Source organism: Asterias amurensis, chromosome 11 (assembly GCF_032118995.1).
Source record: "Asterias amurensis chromosome 11, ASM3211899v1".
NCBI lineage: Eukaryota > Metazoa > Echinodermata > Asteroidea > Forcipulatida > Asteriidae > Asterias > Asterias amurensis.
Window position 1 is genome coordinate 13743657 of NC_092658.1, and position 23834 is coordinate 13767490.

The window sequence follows — 23834 nt, forward strand, 5'->3', positions numbered from 1 at the left end:
AGTACAGCGAGTGGACTGGGGAATGCCCCGGAATGATCTAGAACGATGAGTCATCGTTTACACTCGCGCAGCAGTACGTTGAATTTGTGCTGACAGGGCAACAGAAACATCGAGAAAAGCTCGACACCATGAGCTGCAGAAAGGTCGAGAAAACATGGAAAGATATAAAAACCCGTGTCTCAGACAGAGAACTTCAGAATCGAATTGCGATAGCAGTGAGGTATCCAGCAGAGAACCAGAGACGATTGAAATCTACATTCGTGAACATCATCAGACATCACACAACATTACCGTACAAGTTCTTCAGTGAAGTTGAGTAAGCTTTTGTGACTATGGCACCGACGGCAAGTACAGCACCCGCTATTGGCATCGACCTGGGCACAACCTATTCGTGTGTTGGTGTTTTCCAGAACGGCAAGGTGGAGATTATTGCAAACGACCAAGGCAACCGAACGACACCGAGTTATGTTGCATTCACAGACACGGAGAGAATGGTCGGCGATGCTGCCAAAAACCAAGTGGCAATGTAAGTATTCACTTACATTGTAATGTTGTTTGTAGTACCATCCTCCATGGTAGTACTTTGTTCATGCACAAATTTTACCCAGTTCATTATTGTTCATCCACACATCTGTTCCTTGCTCTATATATGGTATACGATATGGTTTAATTTAATATAATAATATTATTCATGACATATTATTAATTATACCCAGTTTAAAGTTGTTCAATCGAGAGAGAAAAAACAGGATTTCTGTACCTCTTGCTAAAGTAAAGTTGTTGTGAATGTCAAAGTTTCAACCTGTTTCTGTTCAACGAACCATAATGAACCGACAGAACAACTATGTCAGTATGTGCTGTCAAGTCATACAGATTACAGTTTTTTTTAAGACGAAATATATTTAGAGTTAGAGTTCATGTTAAATATTACAGAACTAGGAATCAAGTTTTCAAATTCATTGACATGGAACTGGTACTCTGTAAATTTTTCTGTTGAACAAATTGAACCATTCAAAAACCTCAATGATTTTATCAAATATTTTAAGTCAAATGTTAAATTGTTTGTGGCATGCTAAATCTAATTCCAACCAGCCTCTTGTCACCGGGCATGAGGCTCAGTGGTCTGATCTGGAATGGCTCTGCTCGGTAAAGGGTTCCAATATAAACCAAGTAGTTTGCTCGGGGATAAACTTTTCCACAGGATTGTTCCACATGATTGGGAAAATCACTGCGAGAGTGCTTATAAATCACGCATCAGTTTATAAGGGTTCAAAATCAAACGAACATTTTTTATTTTGATGCAATTAAAAATAATTATTGTTTTACACACAGTTTCAATCTTGGGCAAATATAGTACTAGTAGTTGAACATTTCTCAAATGTTTTAAGTAAAGTTTTACATTTAGAGACATTTAACAAAATAATATTAAATGTGTCTGTCACAAGAATGTCTAGTTATGGATCTATCCTACTGTTTCAACATTCTTGTACGACTGCTAAAAAGTTTTATTTAATGGCAGTTCAAAGTCACACACGTGTAGAAAGCATACTCTACAATTCTGCATGAAACTGAATATATATACAACTTACAATTCTATCATTGTGTGTTAGTTTGAGCCATTGATTTACTTATTCTGTTCTTATTTTTGTCAATCCAGGAACCCAAGGAACACAATTTTTGATGCCAAACGACTCATCGGTCGGCGATTTGATGATTCGGCTGTCCAGTCTGATATGAAACACTGGCCCTTCAAGGTCGTCAACCATCAAGGCCTGCCCAAGCTACAAGCCGAGTACATGAATGAAAACAAGACCTTCGCTCCAGAGGAAATCAGCTCTATGGTTCTTGTCAAGATGAAAGAAACAGCTGAGGCATACCTAGGTCAAAAGGTCAATCAGGCGGTCATCACCGTGCCAGCATACTTCAACGACTCCCAGAGGCAGGCGACTAAAGATGCTGGTGTGATTGCTGGACTGAAGGTTCTCAGAGTCGTCAATGAGCCAACAGCAGCTGCTTTGGCCTATGGACTAGACAAGAAGCTGCAAGGCGAGAAGCACGTATTGATCTTTGATCTTGGAGGGGGAACCTTTGATGTGTCTGTCCTGACTATTGATGATGGTATGTTTGAGGTTCTCTCAACAGCTGGTGATACTCATCTTGGTGGTGAGGACTTTGACAATCGTCTTGTGACTCACCTTGCTCAAGAATTCAAGAGGAAGCACAAGAAGGACATAACAACCAATCCAAGAGCTCTTCGACGACTGAGGACGGCAGCAGAGCGAGCGAAGAGAACCTTGTCAAGCAGCACCCAGGCCAACATCGAGGTGGACTCTTTGTTCGAGGGTATTGACTTCTACACTTCTGTTTCCCGAGCCCGATTTGAGGAGCTTTGCGCAGACATGTTCCGCAACTGCCTTGCCCCAGTAGAACGAGCTTTGGTAGATGCCAAACTTGACAAGAATCGCATCGACGAAGTGGTTCTTGTTGGAGGCTCTACTCGAATCCCAAAGATCCAGAAGCTGTTACAGGACTATCTTAATGGCAAAGAGTTGAATAGGTCCATCAATCCTGATGAAGCAGTAGCTTATGGTGCTGCTGTTCAGGCAGCTATCCTGAGTGGTGACCAGAGTGCTGAAGTCAAGGATGTCCTTCTTGTCGATGTAGCTCCTCTGTCTCTAGGTATTGAGACAGCTGGTGGTGTCATGACCAAACTGATTGAACGCAACAGTCGTATCCCTAACAAGGCATCCAAGACCTTCTCTACATACTCTGACAATCAGCCTGCTGTTACCATTCAGGTGTTTGAGGGTGAACGAGCCATGACATCCGACAACAACCGCCTTGGTGTCTTCGAGCTAAGTGGAATCCCACCAGCCCCACGTGGTGTGCCGAAGATTGAAGTCTCCTTTGACGTTGACGCTAACGGAATCCTCAATGTCTCAGCCAAGGATGAGAGCACTGGAAAGAGCAATCAGATCACCATCTCGAATGACAAAGGAAGGCTCTCCAAAGAAGACATTGACAGAATGGTGTCTGATGCTGAGAAATACAAAGCAGAGGATGACGCTCACAGAGAATGCATCACCTCCAGGAACAACTTGGAGAATTACGTCTTCAGCGTCAAGTCTGCCCTGAATGAAGAAGCTGTGCAGAGTAAGATCCAATCAGACGACAAAGAGAAAGTGGATAGCATCTTGAAAGACACCCTGACATGGCTGGATAACAATACTCTAGCTGCCAAGGAAGAGTACAGTCACAAGTTGGAGGAGCTTCAGAAGGTCTGCTCACCAGTGATGGCCAAACTACACAGTGGAGGAAAGGCGAGTGAAGACCAAGAACAGAGTGGGAGGCAGAAAGAGCCTTTTGTAGAGGAGGTTGATTAATTAAATGACTCTTTTATGAACAGTACATATAACTAAATTTGCTTAACATTTATAACTCTCCTGTCTCTCTTCAGCATGACAACAAAATTGAACGCACAATAAGTAGCTGAGCAATACTAAATTAGCAGATGATACAGTTTTTTTACCACTAGCCAAAATACCTTGTCCCATGTAAACTGTACCGTCTTTGACTGTTAGTGTGTTATACTCTATTCCCTTTATACTTTGCACACAATTGTGCTGTGTTGCAGTATAATCTTTTTAATGCAGCACTATAAAAATGGGCCATGTTCAAAAAGACAAAAAGACATTCTTCCTACTGAAGCGGACAACCAGTAAACAAAATTTTCCATTGTTGATGCAAAGAATACACGCTTTCTGCTTATTATACACGTTCAGGTAAAGTATGTATGAATTGATGAGTTTTTCTAGGAGAAGAGCTGCATTAAGGTTGTAATAGCTCTGGGCAAATACAACAATGTTTATTTTTCTGTGGAATTATTTCAATACAGTATGAAAATTGTGGCTTATGATCAGTTGCTCAGTCAAGGCACTTCAAGATTACACAACACACAGGACCAATGGCTTTACAATGTACGTCAATACCCAATTAAAAAGTGTCTTGCTAAGAGGACACTCAAGTGTCACAACTGGGACTCAAACCCACACTCTCCTGAACAAAAACACCAGAGCTTTAGTCCGGTGCTCTTATTCACTTGGCTACGCAACAAGTAAATATTTTTACAATTTTTCTCTCACCAGATATGACAGGTTAGTCCAAAAAGAGAAAGCAATTTGAAAGGAGTCTGAATAATTTCAATTGAGGAGATTTAATCACAGAACATCAATTTTTTTAATTTTGTTTTATTTAAGGTGTTTTTTTTTTCCTTTTGTAATGTTTGGGATGTGTTTAACTTGAAGGTTAAAATAGTTTGACCAACTTTCTTAAAACAGTTTATCAATTTTCAATGGCAACCTGTTCTTCTTTCTTGAATGACAAATTTCAAATCAACACTAAAGCACAATGTTCATATAATATATTAAAGTGTTTAATATATTAAAGTGTTTTGCATATATTATATTATATTTATTAATATTTTAAAGCAACTAAGTAATATTTTATACAATATAGCATTTTCTTACTGCAAAAAAAAAAGAATTAACAGGCATTAGCTACACAGGTTCCATGAGTACTATACATATTTTGGGGGAAAAACAGAACAAACAAAATCTAAAGGAAAAAATGAATGAAAACAGAAAATTTACTAAGTACAGGACAAAATTGGGCTAAAATGCTGTAAATTTGTGACATGCTGTTTTCAAATGTTATTTTGTTTTCATCGCCAAGTTATTTGGACTTTAAAGAAAAATTCTAGCTTGATCAAGACTGTTAACTTCAATGCCTGTGTATTCATTTTCCATTTTAATTAATTAATTTCAAAACCACAGCAGTATTTATTTCAGTTCAAACAGTGGTTTATTACTGACATTTGATTGGAAAGAAATTGTTCTAGTTGAGGAGCCAATTAGTACGTTTAAATGTTTTTATATATTAAAATTTATATTTATATCAAGTAAATGTTTATTTAATAAATAGTTTAAAATTAGATCTTCTGGCTTCACTTACAATAATTTGTGTTCTCTGTTCAATCTTATTCAGAGGGAAACAATTATAGGACTGCTTTTTTAAGTTAAACTTTATTTTGTCAACAAATTGCACTGTGCATGTCTTCAAAAGCACTGAATTTTGTGTTTTTAACAGAATCGTTGCACACACACGCACAAACAGGCATGATACTTGGCCCTTGGACAAATTAGGAAAATTATGTTGAGTGCAAGACCTGACCCACACATGTTTATGGCTTTAACAGACTTTTTACAGGCTATTTAATAAGATGAGGGCAAAATAAACAGATTACAGTATGGAGCATATCATGCCTGCACACAACAGGACAAAGTTCAAAACAAACATTGAAATTGTCACATTATTTAACATTCTTATGAATCTGGAATGAAAATAAATTTAACAAATACAAATCGTAGCAAGAAATGCAAGGTAGGCTGTGTGAGGGGGTTATGTGGGGAGGAGGGGGGGATGTTGGTGGGGAACAGCTCCTTGTTATTAGTTACCTGGGCAGACTTGCATCCAATCGTTTCACCATCAGTAAACTAGAGGTGTGGAATAACTTCCATGGGGTCAGCTTTGCTACATGATAGGACACGAACAACACGCTTAGCACCAGGTTGGGATACCTGAAAGAAGAATAAAAAACATGAACAAAATTAATTGAAATACTTTTGGGATGGTGTTAACTGTCAGTTTTCTTATAAAGATATCAACATAAATAAACCATAAGGGGAAACTGTCTGGGTAATTTAAAAACAAATTATTTGGGATTGACCAGAAACGTGCTGGCGCTCAACCAACTGAGCTAACTATTGACAAAACTGGCTACACGGTAGCTACCATTATGGCTTCTGACATGTACCCCCAAACAAAGATATTAGCTAATAGGGAGACCCTCCAGAAAAGGGCTGGATAGCCCAGTAGAGCACCGGTGCGTTAATCCAGAAGTCTTTGGTTCAAGTCCAACTCCAGTCACGTTTTCTTTGTTGAAACCCAATCTTAACCAAGTAATCATTATCGTTTTTCATCTAAACTGCGATAGCTTATTGATGATGATGATGATGTGAGGTCATAGTCTATTCTACACCAACTCGGGACTTGGTTGCAGCTCTCTACCCTTCCCTGTCCAGCATTAGGGTCCTCATCTCCCCTGTGTCACTGACGCTGCAAAGTGTTGATGACTCATTCTTTCATTTGAATTTACTCCGCTTTTTTTGATGTCTAGAAACAAGGCACGCACTATCCCCCAATGGAACAAGTTACCACCAGAAGCAAAAATTGCCCCAGATATCCCAGCGTTTAAGATCATGCTAGAAAAGTGCAAAATTTAGCGATGCATGTGGGACTACATGTCAACAGCCACAACTGAGGCAATTTGTGCAGTAAAAATATCAAGATCAAGATCAAGGCAGTTTAATTGAATTCACTCATCTGAAACCAATGTGTTTACTTACCTTGAAGTAGACCTTGCATCTCTCCAGCAGATATTTCCATTTGAGGTCTGTTTTCTGTTGGTCTGTGTACTGAATAAACTCATCCATCTAATGACAAAATAAAGGAAAATAAAACTGTGATAATTACAAATATTATGATAGATAAAACCTTTAATCGGGCCTGGCGAGTTTCGTAATTGAGAGGGCAAGGTCATTTAAATTTTTTAAAGGGCACTTCTATTGGAATTTCTTCAAAGTTTATTGGAAAATGTTGAAGGGGAACCAAGGCCAAGACCAGGGAGAAAAAGGCCATGCCTCCATGTAACTCCAGGCCTGTTCTATCTCATGGACTTTGAAGCCAAATAAAGTTTGAAAAAATAATGTTTAAAGTAGGTGTGACGTCGCCCAAAAAAAATTAAATATGGAAATTGTTCATGTCTTGATAAATGAGTTTCTTTACCGAGCATTTGAGCATTTCTTCAGCTTGATTTCCTCCTAGATAACACCCACTGAGAGTGCCTGTAATATCAGAGAGGTCAACTGGGATGTCAAAGGTCATGACTGTGTCAGTTTTACCGGAAAGCGAGGATGGACAGTTGGGATTGATGCAGCCGAAATTTGCAGAATCTACTTGAACTCGGCGCTTACAGCTTGCGCTATTATAGAGGAAAGATAATTAATTGTAACATGTTAAAATTTGTCAACTGATAACCAAAAAGCAAAGTCTTTATGAAGAGTTATAGTCTCTCCACTGTTTTATTAATTGAGACAGTAACAACTTCTTCTGAAGAACAGAAGAAACTTCTATTGGAAATGTTGATTGTTGTCTCACCATACTGTGAACGGCTTGGATGTGATTTCTCTACAAAAAAATGGCAAGGTGGCTTACTTGAATGTGACATTGGTAGGGGTACCAAGTGAGCCACCTACCCTACTAATATTACATCCAAGTGGGCCATCTTTTTTGCAGAGAAATCACATCCAGGCCATTCATTCACAGTGCCATTGGTTCTTTTCAGAACACTTCTTAAAGAAGTGCTAGGTTGTTTGTTCACTTGTCAACCTAAATCGATACGGCTGTAGGCTTAGGTTTCATCGATCGGTAGCCTGAAGAAGAAACTTACCATCTCATTGAGATACCATTTCTTGTACCATTGTCAATATCCAGAGCTGTAAGGAAGGCGTAGGTGATGCCGTATTCAACCCCATCATGACTCTCACCGGTTAAACTCTTAATCTGGTCTACTTTGTACACGTCTTTGATTGTAGAGACTATTGATAAATCAAATCAAAATCAAATCATAACAGTATAGATCTTTAAGTTCATCTCTGAGAGTGCAAAAAATGCTTGATTTTTTCACTGGACCATCGGCCTCATCGGAGTCTCAGTGTAATTCCATAATATCTTTAGCAAAATTTTCACCAGAATGTTTGAGACTTTTTTAGCTCTATATTCTGCTTCGGAATTCAGGAGGCTTCAAGTTCTAAAGAGAACTGTCCTGCTTAGTACCGTCTACCTGGCGGGGATATAAAATTAGCTAAGACTACTACTACTTGTAAGTTGATCGCGTGGAAACTTCTCGAGATAACTTCACTGCTGCAGAGAGAGTTTGCTCTAGTCATCAACAGGAGACTGAGGAGTGTGAGACAAATTGGCCAGTAGATACACTTGGTTATTGCCAACCAAATATATACAAAGACAGATTTCGAAAAGACATTTTGGGCAGCAAGTATGTTCAAATCCTCTGCGTCCTCTAGTCATTTCTAGGAATATTTCTTACTGTTTTTAAAAAAAAAGAAATACTAATTATATGTGAAACTTACGATCAACATTCTGTTTGTCCGCATCGCCAGTCGTGTCATCACTAGGATCGTGTGACTGTCCAAACTTGAATAAAGAATGGGCCTTTTGGGTATCTTTTCAACACAAAAAAGAATAGTCATTAAGTTTTAAAATATAGGAATTAACCTTGTTGGTTTTCAAATGAACTGGTGGTTGAAAACTCAACAATTTGCTCAGTATGCTCGCATTCTCAAAAACTATTCAGAGGGACTCTTTTCTCACAATGTTTCATAAAATCAACAGCTCTCCATTGCTCATTATATACCAAATAAGTTTTTATGCTAATATATGTTTTGAGTAGTCAGCAATCCTGTCCAGTGCCTCTAAGTGAGAGCCTATAGTTGTAAAGTATGAACAGATTTTTTTACCTGGATTTATTATGAAGATAGTCTTTGAGTCAACTGTTCCAACCATGCTAGACCTGAAGTTGTCAAACTTGACCATGATGTCAAAAGCAAACACAACTGTAAAGAAGGAAAACAAAAAGCATAACATTACAGATGTTTTTATTATTGAGATTTGAAAAGTAGAATCACTAAAAGTAGGATTTGAAACTTTAAATGGTCAACCCCAAATTATTTACAAAGTTACCCAGTCAGTTTCCCTTGTGGTTTACAACTTGATTTTATTTTGGTAGAAAGTTTCTACTAGAAACTCTGATTTGCAACCTAATACTGAACCCAAATGCCTCCATCATGCATTGGTGCCCCTTTAAAATAGTCTGGTAACAGTTTATGTTTCCATTATATAAAGGTACCTTTTACTAACGAAGAACTACAGGAACAAAGCATACACCAATTCTGGATTTCATCGAGCTGCTTTTAAGCAAAAAATATTGCTTAACATTTGTTTGCTTAGCAAACATGAGCAGGATACCAATCACAAATTGTACCGGTAACCTTTGGTTAGCATAATTGTGTTGGTTGTGCTCAGCAGATTTGTGTGCTTAAGCAGCTCTATAAAAAATTTGGCACAGGTCTGGATTTTGTATAATTCTTGATACCATACCTGTTTCATGTGTCATCCAACGTTGCACAAGCTCAATGTTCTCTGTATCCCATCTAGATGCAAACAAACAAAAGATGTCAATTTTGATAACTTGAATGATTCAACAAGTTACTTTATACAAGGATGCACTTAATAAAGAAAGAATCAGAACTAAAATGAAGATACAAATTTTAAGGATATGATTGAATAGTGGCGTACCCAAGTTGGGCTGGGGCCTGTTATCTTTTGATAAAATGAATTATTCCACAAGTTACTTTATACAAGGATATGCACTTAATAAAGAAACAATCAGAACTAAATTGAAAATACAGATTTTGAAGTACCGCAACAAAGGATATGATTGAACAGTGGCATACCCAAGTTGGACTGGGGCATGTTTTTTTTACTTTAAAGCCATTGGACCCTTTCGGTAAACAGTGTTGTCCAAGGCCCACACTTTGTGTACCACAACTTCTATATCAAATAAAAAACCTGTGAAAATTTAGGCTCAATCGGTCATCGGAGTCGGGAGAAAACAACGGAAAAACCCACCCTTGTTTCCGCGCATTTCGCCGTGTCATGACATGTGTTTAAAATAAATCCGTAATTCTCGTTAACGAGAGTTTATATTGTTTTGCTGTTTTCTCAAAAAGTAAAGCATTTCATGTAATAATATTTCAAGAGAAGTCTTTCACCTATGCCTTCTGTAAACCGTGTAAGATATTTGTAAATCTGTGAACTTTTATTTTTTTTTTTAACCGAAAGGGTCCAATGGCTTTAAGGGCACTAAATGTATCTGGGTTTGTTTGTGGATGGAGCATTTGGAGAGGATTTGGAGACTTGCAGGGCAGCACAAGTCTCCCCTCCTCCCAAGCTGGGGCAAACTTCATAGAGCTGCTTAAGCACCAAAAAGTAGCTGGGCGTAACAACATTATGCTACCAGAATAAGGCTACTAAGCCGAGCTACCGTGCCGTTAGTACAATTTGTCACTTGTGACTGGTAAAACTGTTCATTTCTGCTTAGCAGACAATTATTAAGCAATATTTTCTGCTTTAGCAGCTCTAATAAATTGGACCCTGATCCTGTCAGCTAAGGTAAGCGATGATATAATACTTACAGAACAATAGGAAATGACGGACAGGTCTCATCATACAGCTTGACCTCACAGCGCTGCATTTTCTTCCCAGCTTTGGTCACTATATCCTTTGGAGGTCCAATCTAAATGAAAAAAGGATAACATCAATAAAGGCACTTGTTATGAACAACTAGCCTTCAACATTTCTATAACAAGCGTGGTGATTGTTAACAGGGCCTGGTTTCATACAGCTGTTAAGCAAAAAATACTGCTTGAATTAATGTTTTGCCAAGCAGACATTTCAGTGGGGTACCAGTCGATAAATGTAAACTTAATGTCATCTTGGTTGGCCCTGTTTGTTGAGGGGGTTGTTCGAGAGCCATTTTCAAGACTTGCTCGCTGGAGGCTTCATGTACGAACAAAGCCTTCCAAATGCCAGGACCCAAATTCATTAGGTCTTTGAGCAGAAAAACTTACTAAGCACCGAAAATTATTGCTTAGCAGAAACAAGTTTTACCAGCCAAAATTAACCAGCTTTTAATAGATCAACTCGCCTGATCCAAGGCAACGTGTCCCTAAAATATTTGCTAACCGTCTTTAGTAGAGCTAACAAGTTGATATGCTCTCCATGTAAACCCTGGCCGTTAGATAGAACATCAGCTAGAGTGTAGTAGTTGTCATTGCCTCTGATTGGAACATGTTGCAGTGTATTGAAGCGATCCAAGTTCCATCCTCCATACAGACTTAATGAGGAATACTTCTCACTCAAACTCAGTTGGTATGGACTAAATAAAACAGATGATGAGACAAAAAATTAGTACTTAATATAAAGATTATTGTGTATCATCATGGGAAAGGTTCTCTGTAAAACTCAGGTCTGTTGGCTCTTGGAAAAAAGTAGGAAAGTTTACAAAGTACACTTTCCAGACTCACGAAACAACAATTTGGGTGATTTTTCTGAGGGTAAACACAAGTTATTTTTCAAGAGATATTTTGGAGTGGATGTGGCTGAGCAGGCTAGACTGGATGCAAATGGTCTAGAATATGGGCTCAGGTCATGACACGAGGACAAATAGTGTATAAATGTCATGTGAGTTGTGAACCAATCACACTTATCAGTAAAAGAAGGGGTTTAACTCAGTTATCTTGACATGGTTGGTTGCAGGTTGTGCCTCACTACCTTGTATACCTTTAGGATACAAGGTGCCACAATATGTGGGTGTCATATTTCAATCATAGCTCTGCATTTACCTTTAAAGGAACACCGTTTTTTATGAAATGCATATGGGTAGAAAATTGTTGTAAAAGTAGAATACAATGATCCACACAAACATGCCTCGAAATTGCACGGTTTTCCTTTTACCTCGTCGACTAGAACACGGTCGGCCATTTATGGGAGTCAAAATTTTGACTCCAATAAATAGCCGACTGTGTTAGTTCACACAGTAACAGGAAAACCAGGCAATTTCGAGGCAAACTTGTGTGGATCATTGTGTTCTACTTTTAAAACATCTTTCCAAACATATGCAATTCATAAAAAAACGGTAACAAATGCTTTTTATCGACCAACTCGTCCGATCCAAGGCAACGTGTTCCTTTAATCAAAATAATCGGCGCATTGAGAGGGATGCTTAAATCTAAAGGGAGATAAGATCTGAGTAGCACTACTGTTACAGAACTGGAAATAACCTAAGTGTCAGACACAAATTTACATATTCCTCATTGAGTGCCCCTTACCAGAGGAAAATAACCATGCTCCATCAAGAGTAAAGTTTGAGGCCTGCTGATAACTTGCTGAATGACAAAATAAGACTATTGTGGACATATGGGAAGGTTTGCGGTAACACCATGTAATGACTATGTACAGTTGGGGTGGTTCTGAAAAAAAAACGTTGGTTTCAACTCAACGTTTCGATCAGATGCTCTAAACGTCTTCTAGAGAAAGCTGGACTCTGATGCTGCATGCTACTAATAAACTCATGTATTGTGGACATGTGTGGATTTGTTAGAAGCTATGTATACTACCTTGGAGTCCATGGGCGGTATCGTTCCTCTTGCTCCGTGTTCTGCTTGTTTTGGATCTGAGGATTTCTTATCTCCACTGTGAGTGAAAAATCAAACATCAATATAATCTAAAGTGAAGACTTACTCAGCCCAAAACTGTCTTATCCTTTGGTTTAGTTGCAGGGGTTTGTTGGCTAAAGGTACTTGTTCAGGTACTTGCCCACCAGTCTGCACACAGAGTCCATCGGCCCACAACACACTTGCAGGATAATGCTGTTCAAACAGCATTCATAACTTTCAATAACCCCTCTTTCTGTATAAATGTATACTACAAGCACCTTAGAGTACCTTGTTGGTAGATACATGCGCTGTACATGTATAACACTTTGATGTTATTATGTTTCCTTTATGTGTGAATGTGAAGCCCTATTACATAAAATAACTACATAGTGTGTCTTAACTTAAAATTTAATGGGTATAAAAACTTACCAATGTCTCCAATTTTGAACTTTGACGCCAAGTCAAAGATGTAATTCTCGGAGCCCCAGCATGTTCCATTGATGAAATCCATAGGAGAATCTCTAATTGTAAAACTGATCAAACCTCGGTCGTTGTTTGGATCTTCACAGAAAGGAATAAATGTGCTTTGTAAATAGGTTGTTAACATGTTGCCTAATTGTTCCCCTTATCAATCTGACAATGTTTCCAGCTGCCTTGTGCTAGCTTCCCGTATTGTAAGTCCTTTTTTCTTTTTGCTTTCTCCCCTCTTTGTTCCCCTCATATCCTTCCCCCAACCCCATCCCTTCTACATCAACTGTGGTAGGATGGCTCTGTGCAGAGATGCTGGTCACCAGGGCCAAATTTCATGGCTCTGCTTTTCACTGAATTATGCGCTTCGATCACCATTCTCCGTTCACTGGACAAGCAGCAAGTTTCAGAGCTAGCTGTGTAGGCGAAGAACACCTAGTAATATCGAGTAAGCACGGCACAAGCAAACATTATCTGCTAGTTTGTGAAATATGCTTGACGTAAGCGTGGAATTCCCTGCTAACGTAAGCGCTGACTCTTTGCTTTTGGTAAGAGAATAGAGCCATGAAATCGAGCCCTGTTCCATTTTGCCACTCATTGGCATTTGGTTGTAACTTTTTAAATAATTGTGTTGTGTTATTGCAAACAGGTTAATTTGTATCTCCCTGTATTTTTCCGCTGTATTGTTGTCCCAGCGAACAACTGTAAACAAATTAAAAATAAATAAAACTCCAACCTTACTGGAGGTTGAAACTTTACTATTACAGAAACGGTTTTATAAAGCAAGTACTCGTTCTAGGACTATCTCTTACTTGCAGTTGCAAATAATCAAATACCTACCCTATGGTTGTGAATTAGAGCTAAGGTTGCAGGACCTTTTCTCTCAATTACTTGCTTACCTGATTTACTTGGAATTGTTTTTGGCTGCTGTTTTGAAATCACAAGTCCAATAATGACCTGAAAAATAAAAAATAAACAAATTAGGTGTCTGTTTATAATAAACATGTTTATTGAAAATAAAGAAAAGTACACATTTTTGTTCAATATTTCAGACTTAGTTAAATAGCTCCATGCGGGTGTTTTTATGTCTGCCAGTGAATTCTGCTTGTAAAACACACGGCCTGGAACTACACATTGTTTTAGGGCTGGCCTTGGCAGGGCAAAACTTTGTAAAAAAGTAAAAATAATATTGTGCAAAGAATAGGTATGTGACAATCCTGTGCATTGCAGTATATTTGTATGGGCCGCGGCGTTCGTAGCGTCCGTGTCACCTTCAATCGTTTTGGGATAGATCACGTCCGAGTATTGCTTTTGTTGACACTTCGTTATGAGGTTTTATTTTAACCGTACCCGGTCGATTTTTTTTTAACACATAGAGGACATATTCAGCTTTAACCTCGTCCCCAAATTTTCTGGACGCGACATCATAATCATGAGAAGATAGGCCCTACACAGTGATACATGTATACCCTAGTTAGTACTAGACGTAGGCCTACTAATTCATTAAAAATTGTGACTTTACTCCCCAACCAAGGTCCTTGAGTTGAGCAACAGGAGTTGAACTTACACATTACGAAATAGAAGGCCATCAATCAATGACAATCCTGACAATGGCAGAGCAATTAAAAACATACGGTAAACGAGTCTCAGCGCCACTGGCCACTAGCTACACGACAGCTTGAGTATAAAAACTTATAAGCCTATCAATATTACTTATCAAAGTACCACCATTTTGTAGGTAGGATTGGCATTAATTGAGTGCACATAAACCGCCGTGGTTACTTACTGCATTTGCTGCATTCGGTGTGATGTTCTTGAGCTGTATCTCGCCGCCGTCGTTGCAAGCGGCAGAGTCACCAACACCTGAGCTGTTTGGTGGGTTTTGATAATTATTTTGAACACGAGTTCCATCTGGCCACCTTTTCTGTGTCCCGAAGTCACCTGAGAAGCTTCCAACATTCCCAGACCACGCCATAATTCAAGTGTTTTTGAGATTCTGTTCAATAACTCCCCTCACCGACTCGAGCTTTTGTCGCCGCTGCGAAAAATGAACACAAAAGTGTCCCTTTAAAAATGGCGCCTTTATTTACCAAGCAACGGAAATGGCACAATTTCATTGGTCGAATGTTTAATTAAATGTGTGACGTATTTACAGGGGGCGGTACCGTGCGTGACTCCTCTGTCATCAAAACAAACAAAATGGCGGCCGAAATGGATGGCGAAAACGGATCATCAAATCTGACGCAAGATTTGTCATCTGGAGACCACAAGTTAAAGCACTATTTCGCATTGTATACATACCATGCTAATAGGTACGTGATCCACGTGAATTATCAGTATTTTGCGGGGAATACTCGCTCAAACTTGCTTACAGATTTAACAATATAAATGACACCGGTTTACGTTGTGACAACTCGACCTTCGTTTTGACATATACCGTGATCCGTGATGGGGACTGACGGTACAAACGCACGGCTCGTAGTAGGGGGTCAAATTCGGGGACAGCTCGACATTTGATACAGATCCAACATCATGTAAATTGCAGCACTGGTTGTGACGGACGGTGGTGGCATGTCTACGTTCACAAAGTAGATCATCAAATTTTAACAAACAAATCGAATTAACTCAATAACTGTTTTTATAGTGTTTAATTATTTGTGTTTACTTCTTTGGCAGTTCTATCATCAAGGTCGAATTGGTCATGTTCATCCATGGAGGAAGAAATTCCTTCCTCCATGGTTCATCCACCAACTTAGCCGATCAAAATTGTTCTGGGTCACTTTTATTTGATTATCGAATTTACATGAATTTGAAAGGATTTGATTCAGGATCAACTTGTTTGTCACTTGTTACGATAACTGCAGCAGATTTAGGATAACTTTCCGTATGGCGCCACCACCTTTTCACTCATTTTTACAAAAAGGGATATCTCATTGAGGTAAATTAGATACTATATTATTTCATATCGAATGAAAAAGTGGTGGCGCCATACTGAAACTTTTCCCAGATTTATTAACAATTAGACAGTTTCTTTTTTATATCCTTTAGATGTACATGTATATTACCATTAATGGCATTAGGGATCTCTTTACTACAGGCCCAGTGTTCAGGAAGGCGGCCAAGAAGTTGACAGGAATGATTCAACGGTCGCTAACTTCCTTCAGAGGGAAGCAACGTCAAACAGAGATTTTAGGTAAGCGAGATGAAAGGAGTGAAATAATCGCAATACGTCTCAAAGTGCAGGGTATGTATTTAGTGTAGTCACTCTTAAAAATGAATAGCAACAAAGCTTATTGGTTAGAAGTACAGCAGCTTTTGATAGTGTTTAGCATTATGAGAATAATTTCTCTTTGAAGTAATAAGGTTATGAACAAATTTTTGTCAGTTTTATCCTCCAAAATTTGAATCTGAGAACCGTTACTTAAAGTGAGTATTGTCTCTCAAATTGTGTATTCCAGTTTCGGATTATTATTCCTGCGCAAACGTAATCACAACAAATATTTTGCAACATCCCAAAAACTTGACCACCTTTTGAAATTAAATTTGTTAGGTTAATTGTATTGTATACAATAAAAACAAGCAAACGGCTCCAAAAGCCACTTTAAACTTGCCGATTTTTTAAACAAAGAACCATGGTTTCCTCGATATTAAATACGTTTTTGTTAATTTCTTTTTTTCTGCACACAGTCTCTCAATTATCGCAACGGACCTAATTGCTGAACAAGAAACTGAACTCAGAGAGTTTATATTCAAGAGGTTATCTCGAGGGACTGTGTATGGTGGCAGTGGAAACGTCAACACTGTTGACATAAGGTATAATAAAGTTTCCACCGAGGGTTTACGTTCTTGGTATCTTGTACATGTAGTTGCAATAATCATAGCTCTACATACTGCGACCATCGGGAGGACAGACGGTTACAGATATCTGGTAAACTTCATGACTTGATTGTGTATATCTTGACCACCCCAAAGCTCATCAGCTGTTTTAGGGTTGAAGAGATTTATACTCCACTAGGATATTGAAATTTTCTGTGTCGGCTTAATGCCCGATAGCAATTCATAAAAACATTAATAAATGCTCTGGGATAAATCTTCTGGGATGTGTAAATCTTATTGTGGTGATAAGTTCCTTCAGGTTTTTGGCAATCAAAACTTACAAAATCCATCGTGCTTACTATTAAAAATATTTGACTCCCTGTCTGGCCTCAATGTTTTTTTTTTCAAAGCATGGAGGTCAAATCGTTATACATAAAGTATACCCTTAAGTGTGAGATAATTGGTTGTGGCTAGTCAGAAACTGCCTTAAAAGTTTCAATGTTTTTTCATTTCCGGATTTATGTTTTGCTGCAAAGTTATTGTTGCAAAAAGGTGTAGAACTTGCATTTATTTCACAGTTCACAGTACGTAGATAAACCTTGCTCAAGAAGCACTCATTTACAGTCAGTTTTAATATGTTTCCTCTGCACTACATTAGAAGTACTCTGTTGTCATTACTATACTATTATTATATTTCTTCTTCAGCAATGAACCATTGTCATGTTACTACTATCTCCTGAGGCAACAGACCATTCCAGATGATTCTGAGCTGGACCAAGATGAGCAAACGAATACCTTCTACACATCTATCGAGTACGTTATCTGTTTACTGATGGACACAAGTGCTGCATTGGAGCTATATCCTTGCCAGAATTTAAACAATAAAGCGCCCAACCCTTTTTCATGTAGAATCGTAGTCTGCTATGTGGTTGTCGTAAGGACAATGTTTTTTTACGTTTTATTGTGAATTACTCATGAAAACTTGTTAGAGGCACTTAGGCAATGACCACGGGTACGGAGGCAATTGCCCCCATTGCCTCTGTGATTTATAGGCCTGTATCGTTTCGCAACACAATAACACTGTTACCCATTACATTTGAAACTGCATTGTATCTGAGATTTAGTGTTTTTGAACTGACACAGAGATTTAGGTGTCCGTCAGTCTAAAAGACTATGGAATTGAGACCCTAGGGTAATAGAAATAAGGCATCAAAGTAATACACAGTTCTTACAATAATATACAGAAAGCGTCACATTCTGGCGAGCGTATCAAAGCGCTGATTATTTTTACAACAGGTATGCAGAGCGCTAGTTGAATGATACTAAAAAAGCTACACCTTGATAGGGTTTTACAAAGTGATGCATCACAATCTGCATGCAAGAAACATGGGGCAAACCCTTCTCTTAACGATAAAGTGTGCTAGCACTGGTACTGAATTCATGTAATTGTGCATTACACAAAATACGGCTCTTTACCCACACAAAGAACTAAAAGATATTATGGTTAAGTGTGTTGCTCATGGACACAAGTGTCATGACTTGAACCCAAGCCAAACATGAGTACAGTTCACTAGACCACTCAGCCACAACACCCTCTTTGTGTCATTCTAACAAAATAATACCTTTACTATGATTATTTTTTCTTGACTCTCTAACCACATTTCGTCCTGAGCTTGATGCCTACAGTGAAGGTCTCCTTGCAGTATTGGATTCAGAGGCAAGTTCCAGACTTGGTTGTTTTGTTTTTGAAAGGGCAAGGGCACAAAGGTATTTTTTCCTTGAGGTCACCCTACAGTATGAGGAAATTGTTACCGGAGCATTTCAAAAGCACCAAGGCAATGGCCAGGGGGCATGGAGGCAATCGCCTTTGTTGCCTCCATTAAGTATCAGGCCTGAAGTTTACAATGACCTTAAAGTGTGAGCCACCCATCCATGATAGGAAAATAGTAGATCATTCACTATTAGAAGTCCATGGAATAAAGAGTGTCTCGCCTCAAGTCAGCTAGAAACAAATGTTCCAGAGTATGTACAGTATAGACTGGTCATAGAGTAGCTATCCAAACAGCATGCCAGCCCCCCTCCCTATTCAGTTTTGAATAACAATACTCATTGGTTCTTATTTCTTACAACTATGTTATTTTTCTTTTCAAACAGGCTAAGGAATTAATCAAGATTCAACATTACCTTGAGCAGTGGTACCAACAGGCAGCTGAGTATGTGTGCCGATGTACAGACAGATTCCAAGATGATCTCTCGCTACTGATACACACGGTAAGAAAGAAAACAACAAATAATCAAACAATTTGAGGGTTATTGAATTTGATTTTACCCATATACACCGATTTAGGTTAGCACTGTATACTAACTCAGTACTTTCCCAAGCTCTGTTCAAACAAATCACAGGCTTATTACTTGGGTGGGGTTCAAACCCACAACCTTTGCAATTCTAGAGCAGTGTCTTACCAACTAGAGACCACCGAGATTGCCTGGTAGCTATGAGGTTTGACACGTAGAAAATTAAATAGAATGGGATTTGAACCTATGAACTTTAGATCAAAATGTTCCGGCGCTCTACCAAGTGAGCTATCCAGCCCTAATGTGATTGTTTCTCATGATGTGGCTGATGATTTACAACAGTGTTTTGATCATGCCGAAGAAGAGATAAACAAACATGTATCACAAAGTCCAAATAGAAGACCATTGCCATAATTTTGGTTGTTTTATAGCGCTCATTCACACACTCTGCTGATCAGAAACACCAGAGTTCAATAGGATCTTTATGTAAGATATTGTCCAACTTTTTGTAAGCCAACCTAAACAATTTTAAGGATTATACCAATATCAATTTCAGTGTAATTCTTGTTTATTTTCAGGCATTACTTGATGAAAAACTGAATTATGTAGGAGGGGATGAGGAATTAAGATCTGATGTTACAAAGTGAGTGTAAAACAATAGTGTTGAAGGTAGTGTTAATGGTAGGGTCTTAGATTGGTTTTTGTACAAACAAGTTTAAACACAGCTGAAAGTTTCTTTTCTCAAGAACTTTGATTCCATCCTTGTTTAGGAAGGAGAGGGGGTCTGACCTGCATCTCTGACCATAGCAATTGCGAAGGGTCACCAATCCACAGAAATCAAGACAAAAATTCATGCATGAATCGTTTCTTAGACTCAAATGTTTTGGGCTACAAACAAAATTATTCCAACCATATTACTTCAAAGTGAATCCTTTTCAAAATAGTTTTCAACAGTTGCAGTACTTCTCACCAAGTAAGATTTTATGGTCGTTCCAGTATTTACCAATCTATGACCCTACATTTAAAACAGTGTATCATGAAAGGCCTACTTTTAAAGTGGGGCTCTAAGGTTAAACCCTATGTGTTCCAGTACTGACATTTTCTACAGGATGTAGCGTACAGTTATTCTAAGTCAATTTCTCCATTGGCCCACACTGAGCTGCAATGTGGTTCGGGTAAAACAAAAATGTGACAAAGCAAGGAATACTCAGGTTCTCCGCTTGTAACATGGTCTCAGTGTGACCCCCAAACTGACACAGCAATCGTTAAAAAAAAAATATATAAAAATCAGGTGAAAACCTTTCTGTTTTGTTTCACTCCTTCATATTTCTGCTTTTGTTGACAATTATCTTGTTTTTATTAACTTATTTCCCCCCGCACCTTGCATCAAATTAAGGTGGATTTGGGGCATTAGCAATCATTATATTATCTATTATTGTTCTAGATTCGTGCAAGTTTGCAGCTTATCAGACCTACTTCAACACATGAGTGATAGTGACACTAACTCCCAAGGGACCTCATCGTCTGAACCAACGCTAATTGACTTGGAGTCTAATGTGTCTCATGATCAAGCTGACGGTAAATCAGCAGACAGCTCATCTCAGCCTGTACAGCTGGTCTTTGACGACTGTACACAACATTTTCATAATGCTGGTAATAATATAACCATTGTTTTGTACTTTAGGCTTTTACAAAAGAAAGCCTTTTTAATTTTTGTCCTAGTCTCAAAATTAAAATACAATAGTTTGGATACCCTTACATCATTTTTAGGGATTTTTTAATTTGTTACAAAAATAGCTGTTATTTCTTCCGATGAATAGGTTCTACTCATTGATCTATTTCTCTACTGCTGAGGATACTGTTCCCAGAAGCTCCTTGAAAAAATAAAACTCCAGGGCTTAACAAAATATTCTTCCTAAAATTTAGATCATGGTTTCAGACTTTTTTGTCAGGAATGACTCTTAATCCAGCATTGTGTGATAAGCACCCTATACTTTGGGGTAGTTCACAGGCTACTCCGTTGGGATTCGAACCGATACTATACCCACTGTTAGTGCGTCAAACAAGATTCGTACTGAACTCTTTTCAACAACGTGCTTGATGACCTACTGGTTAAGAGATCTGGGCCCAGTTTCATGGCTCTGCTTACCGCCAAATTCTGCGCTTACAATAGCCATTCTCCGATTACTTGCAAGCAAATTTCTGCGCTAGCTGTGTAAGCGTAGAATGCCTAGTAGTGTGTAGTACGCACGCGTACAATCCCAAATTCCCCACTAACCCATGAAGTCTGCATGACGTAAGCACAGAATTCCCTGCTTCCGCAAGCGCTAATTTTTTGCTGACGCTAAGCAGAGCTTTGAAATTGGGCCCTGTTCCGAACTGATTAGCCAGTCTTCCTTCTTTTGTTTCTCAGGAAAAAAATTAAATATAAAGTGCTTATCACAGTGCTTATAACACTATAAGATAAAACCATTATTGTGATTTTCTTTGTTGTGAACAGAGAGCAGTCCTTTCTGTGAGGAGTGGACACGACTTTTACTGACCAGCAGCAGTGTTGGTAATCCAGCCAATCTGAGGCAAATCATTGAGGATTGTAAACTACGCACCATTCAAGATTTGAATACTTTAAAGAGGCTCGTCAGGCAGGCAGAATCTGACCACTATGCTCTGTATCGGTACGTTTTGGGGTTTTTAAAATTTGTTTTTATGCAAGACGCCTTGCACACATGGCCTGAACGTGTGGGCTACAATTAAACTATTTCTCCAGGGGCCGTTGCCACCTACTCCTGGGGCTGAAACAGGGTTACCCCCTTTACAGTCCATATGGATTTAGGCTTGGGTATCATCCATCAGAAGCCTGGCTGGTAGAGCAGAAAACACTAACTCCCCAACTAAATGTTAGTAAGACGACAGAAAAATATCCACTCTCCCCTCCCCCTTTCGCCAATAGGTAACTGAGGAAAAAAAGCTTTCCAGGCTGTATCAATAACTTGGGTGTGATCCCTGGCCACATGGCAGGTAACGGTTATATGGTATTTGACTGACATCACTGAACAAAGATATAGAATAATAGGGGAGGCTGCCAGCTGAGGGCTGGATAGCTCAGTTGGTAGAGCAAATGTTTATTGATCCAGAGGTTGATGGTTCACGTCTCGCCCCAGTAAATTTTTCTTTATTCCAACCCCAACTATTTCATAAACAAAACTTAACCAGGTTTCTCCTGAAGACGAGCAGAGTATACTGTTAGAAACTTCGAGACCAAACCGGCTCTTTTCAGAGCCACCACTCCTTCAAAAGAGTTTTTACCCATGGTTGTACCCGCAATTTACTATTAATATTTATATTTATAGTTGCTCTTAAAACTTAACCAATCAGTTTCCTTTGTGGTCATACTTGATAAAATCAATTGTGAGAAAATTAATCTTCATGTATGTCAAACCATTTAGTAGTGATGTAGTTCACAAAATTTACCGTGTTTGCCAGGAAACTTGTTTCTGGTCCAAGTTTCCTCAAACAGACCCTGTTGTCTTTAACTCTTGTGAATATGAACGCTTGATGTACAAGCCTTGATTTTCAAGAATATCAATTGAAAGTGGCTTAACTCCCAATCATGTTTTCACCTTATCACAGAGCGTTTGCGTTCTTGAGGGATTGCGGTAACGGTGCTGTTCTACTTAGACATATCTGGAAGGATGAGAACACAGTCACATCTCAAGATACGCAGAGCGTCTTGCATGTTTTGGAAGAGTTCATCTCACAGAATGGCTGCTTCGCTAAATCCTGATCAAGAATCTCGGCTCACTTGGCCAGAGGGGACCAAGGTCATCAGGAATATTTTAATTATATTTTGTAAATGCAGAAAGGTATAACACTGGTTTATTAGGCCTGGTGTTTCATCTTTGAGCGGGCAACAGGCCTGGAGTTTCATCTTTGACGGGGCAAGGCAATTTTCATTTTGCAAAGGGCACTTGAATTAGACAATGTTTAAGAGTCTATGTGAAGCTTTCGGGGGGGGGGGGGGGGCACCAAAGCCAAGACCAGGGCAAGAAGGCCATAACCTCTGTATTAAGTTGGAAAAAAACCCAATGTTATACCTTTCTTTCACCGATTAGTTTTTTTCATAGTTTTTTTCCATCATTTGTTAGAATTAAGCATCCCAAGCAATCCTTTTCAAATGCAAGTTTATAAACTACTATCTAGTATAAAAGAACCCCGTTTTGCTATTCTTAAATAAAAGTGACAATAAGTAAAATATTCCACAGACTTTTATTCATTCCTACTCTTTAGTACAGAAATAACTTTTTGACACTTTTGTAATATCTTGCCACTACATAACATTGTGTTAAACAAAATTGAATGTTTGTCAAATTGTCTATAAGATCGTTGAGGTACATGTACATAGGTTTGTGATAACTTAACTTGGGTTTCTGCAATACATGTACATTTTTGGACCGCTTGCTTTTATGACCAGTGACATATCAGAGGGATGGGGAGGGAGTCATGCTCTTGCCCTCACAGATGAGATTGGAAAAAATACAGAAATGGGTGGTTTGATACATAAAAATAGTCCCCCTCCAAATTATGTCTTTGTCCCTGTTTCCCCCACCCCCTCCACTACCCCCAAATGAAAATGTATTGTTCAAGCTCAAACAGGGACCGATTTCACAAAGAGCTAAGATTGATCTTAACTGCAAATTAATTGGAGTTCCTAAGTAAAATGGGATGTCACAATACAAATCACATGGTAATACTGAAAAGTTGTCTTCTAATGAATTTTGCTGCTTGTGAAATCTGCCCCATGTCTATCATCGATTGATTACTGCTAAATATCATCGCTGACTG

At 38.7% G+C, this 23834-nt stretch overlaps 3 protein-coding genes across 3 annotated transcripts; 2 read left to right on the forward strand and 1 right to left on the reverse strand.

Annotated features, from left to right (window-relative positions):
* The first annotated feature begins 95 nt into the window (after window positions 1-95).
* Window positions 96-4992, forward strand: LOC139944015 (heat shock 70 kDa protein IV-like). The gene is made up of 2 exons (XM_071940948.1): window positions 96-526; window positions 1658-4992. Exons 1-2 carry the CDS (start codon window positions 333-335, stop codon window positions 3381-3383), a joined length of 1920 nt encoding a protein of 639 aa, XP_071797049.1. The 5' UTR covers window positions 96-332; the 3' UTR covers window positions 3384-4992.
* Window positions 4595-14947, reverse strand: LOC139944016 (meiosis-specific with OB domain-containing protein-like). The gene is made up of 13 exons (XM_071940949.1): window positions 14668-14947; window positions 13781-13838; window positions 12843-12974; window positions 12375-12450; window positions 10942-11134; window positions 10392-10492; window positions 9295-9347; window positions 8655-8750; window positions 8268-8360; window positions 7568-7715; window positions 6904-7099; window positions 6465-6551; window positions 4595-5636 (listed from the first exon to the last, which is right to left on the reverse strand). The coding sequence occupies exons 1-13, from the start codon at window positions 14854-14856 to the stop codon at window positions 5553-5555; spliced, it is 1506 nt and encodes a 501-aa protein (XP_071797050.1). The 5' UTR covers window positions 14857-14947; the 3' UTR covers window positions 4595-5552.
* A 116-nt stretch (window positions 14948-15063) lies between these two features.
* LOC139944538 (protein Njmu-R1-like) lies at window positions 15064-23015 on the forward strand. Its single transcript, XM_071941582.1, has 10 exons — window positions 15064-15193; window positions 15979-16074; window positions 16569-16694; window positions 17403-17555; window positions 18357-18414; window positions 18852-18968; window positions 19571-19635; window positions 20437-20645; window positions 21493-21667; window positions 22623-23015. Exons 1-10 carry the CDS (start codon window positions 15081-15083, stop codon window positions 22774-22776), a joined length of 1266 nt encoding a protein of 421 aa, XP_071797683.1. The 5' UTR covers window positions 15064-15080; the 3' UTR covers window positions 22777-23015.
* Window positions 23016-23834: the final 819 nt, after the last annotated feature.

Excerpts from the sequence above, each read along its gene's own strand:
- LOC139944538 (XM_071941582.1), top strand. The coding sequence starts at position 15,081 with ATGGCGGCCGAAATGGATGGCGAAAACGGATCATCAAATCTGACGCAA. Across the intron at positions 15,194-15,978 it reads TATACATACCATGCTAATAG|GCCCAGTGTTCAGGAAGGCG; the intron begins GTACGTGATCCA and ends TCTTTACTACAG. Across the intron at positions 18,969-19,570 it reads TCTCGCTACTGATACACACG|GCATTACTTGATGAAAAACT; the intron begins GTAAGAAAGAAA and ends GTTTATTTTCAG.
- LOC139944016 (XM_071940949.1), bottom strand. The coding sequence starts at position 14,856 with ATGGCGTGGTCTGGGAATGTTGGAAGCTTCTCAGGTGACTTCGGGACA. Across the intron at positions 9,348-10,391 it reads CCGTCATTTCCTATTGTTCT|ATGGGATACAGAGAACATTG; the intron begins GTAAGTATTATA and ends GTTTGCATCTAG. Across the intron at positions 8,751-9,294 it reads TTGGATGACACATGAAACAG|TTGTGTTTGCTTTTGACATC; the intron begins GTATGGTATCAA and ends CCTTCTTTACAG.
- LOC139944015 (XM_071940948.1), top strand. The coding sequence starts at position 333 with ATGGCACCGACGGCAAGTACAGCACCCGCTATTGGCATCGACCTGGGC. Across the intron at positions 527-1,657 it reads GCCAAAAACCAAGTGGCAAT|GAACCCAAGGAACACAATTT; the intron begins GTAAGTATTCAC and ends TTGTCAATCCAG.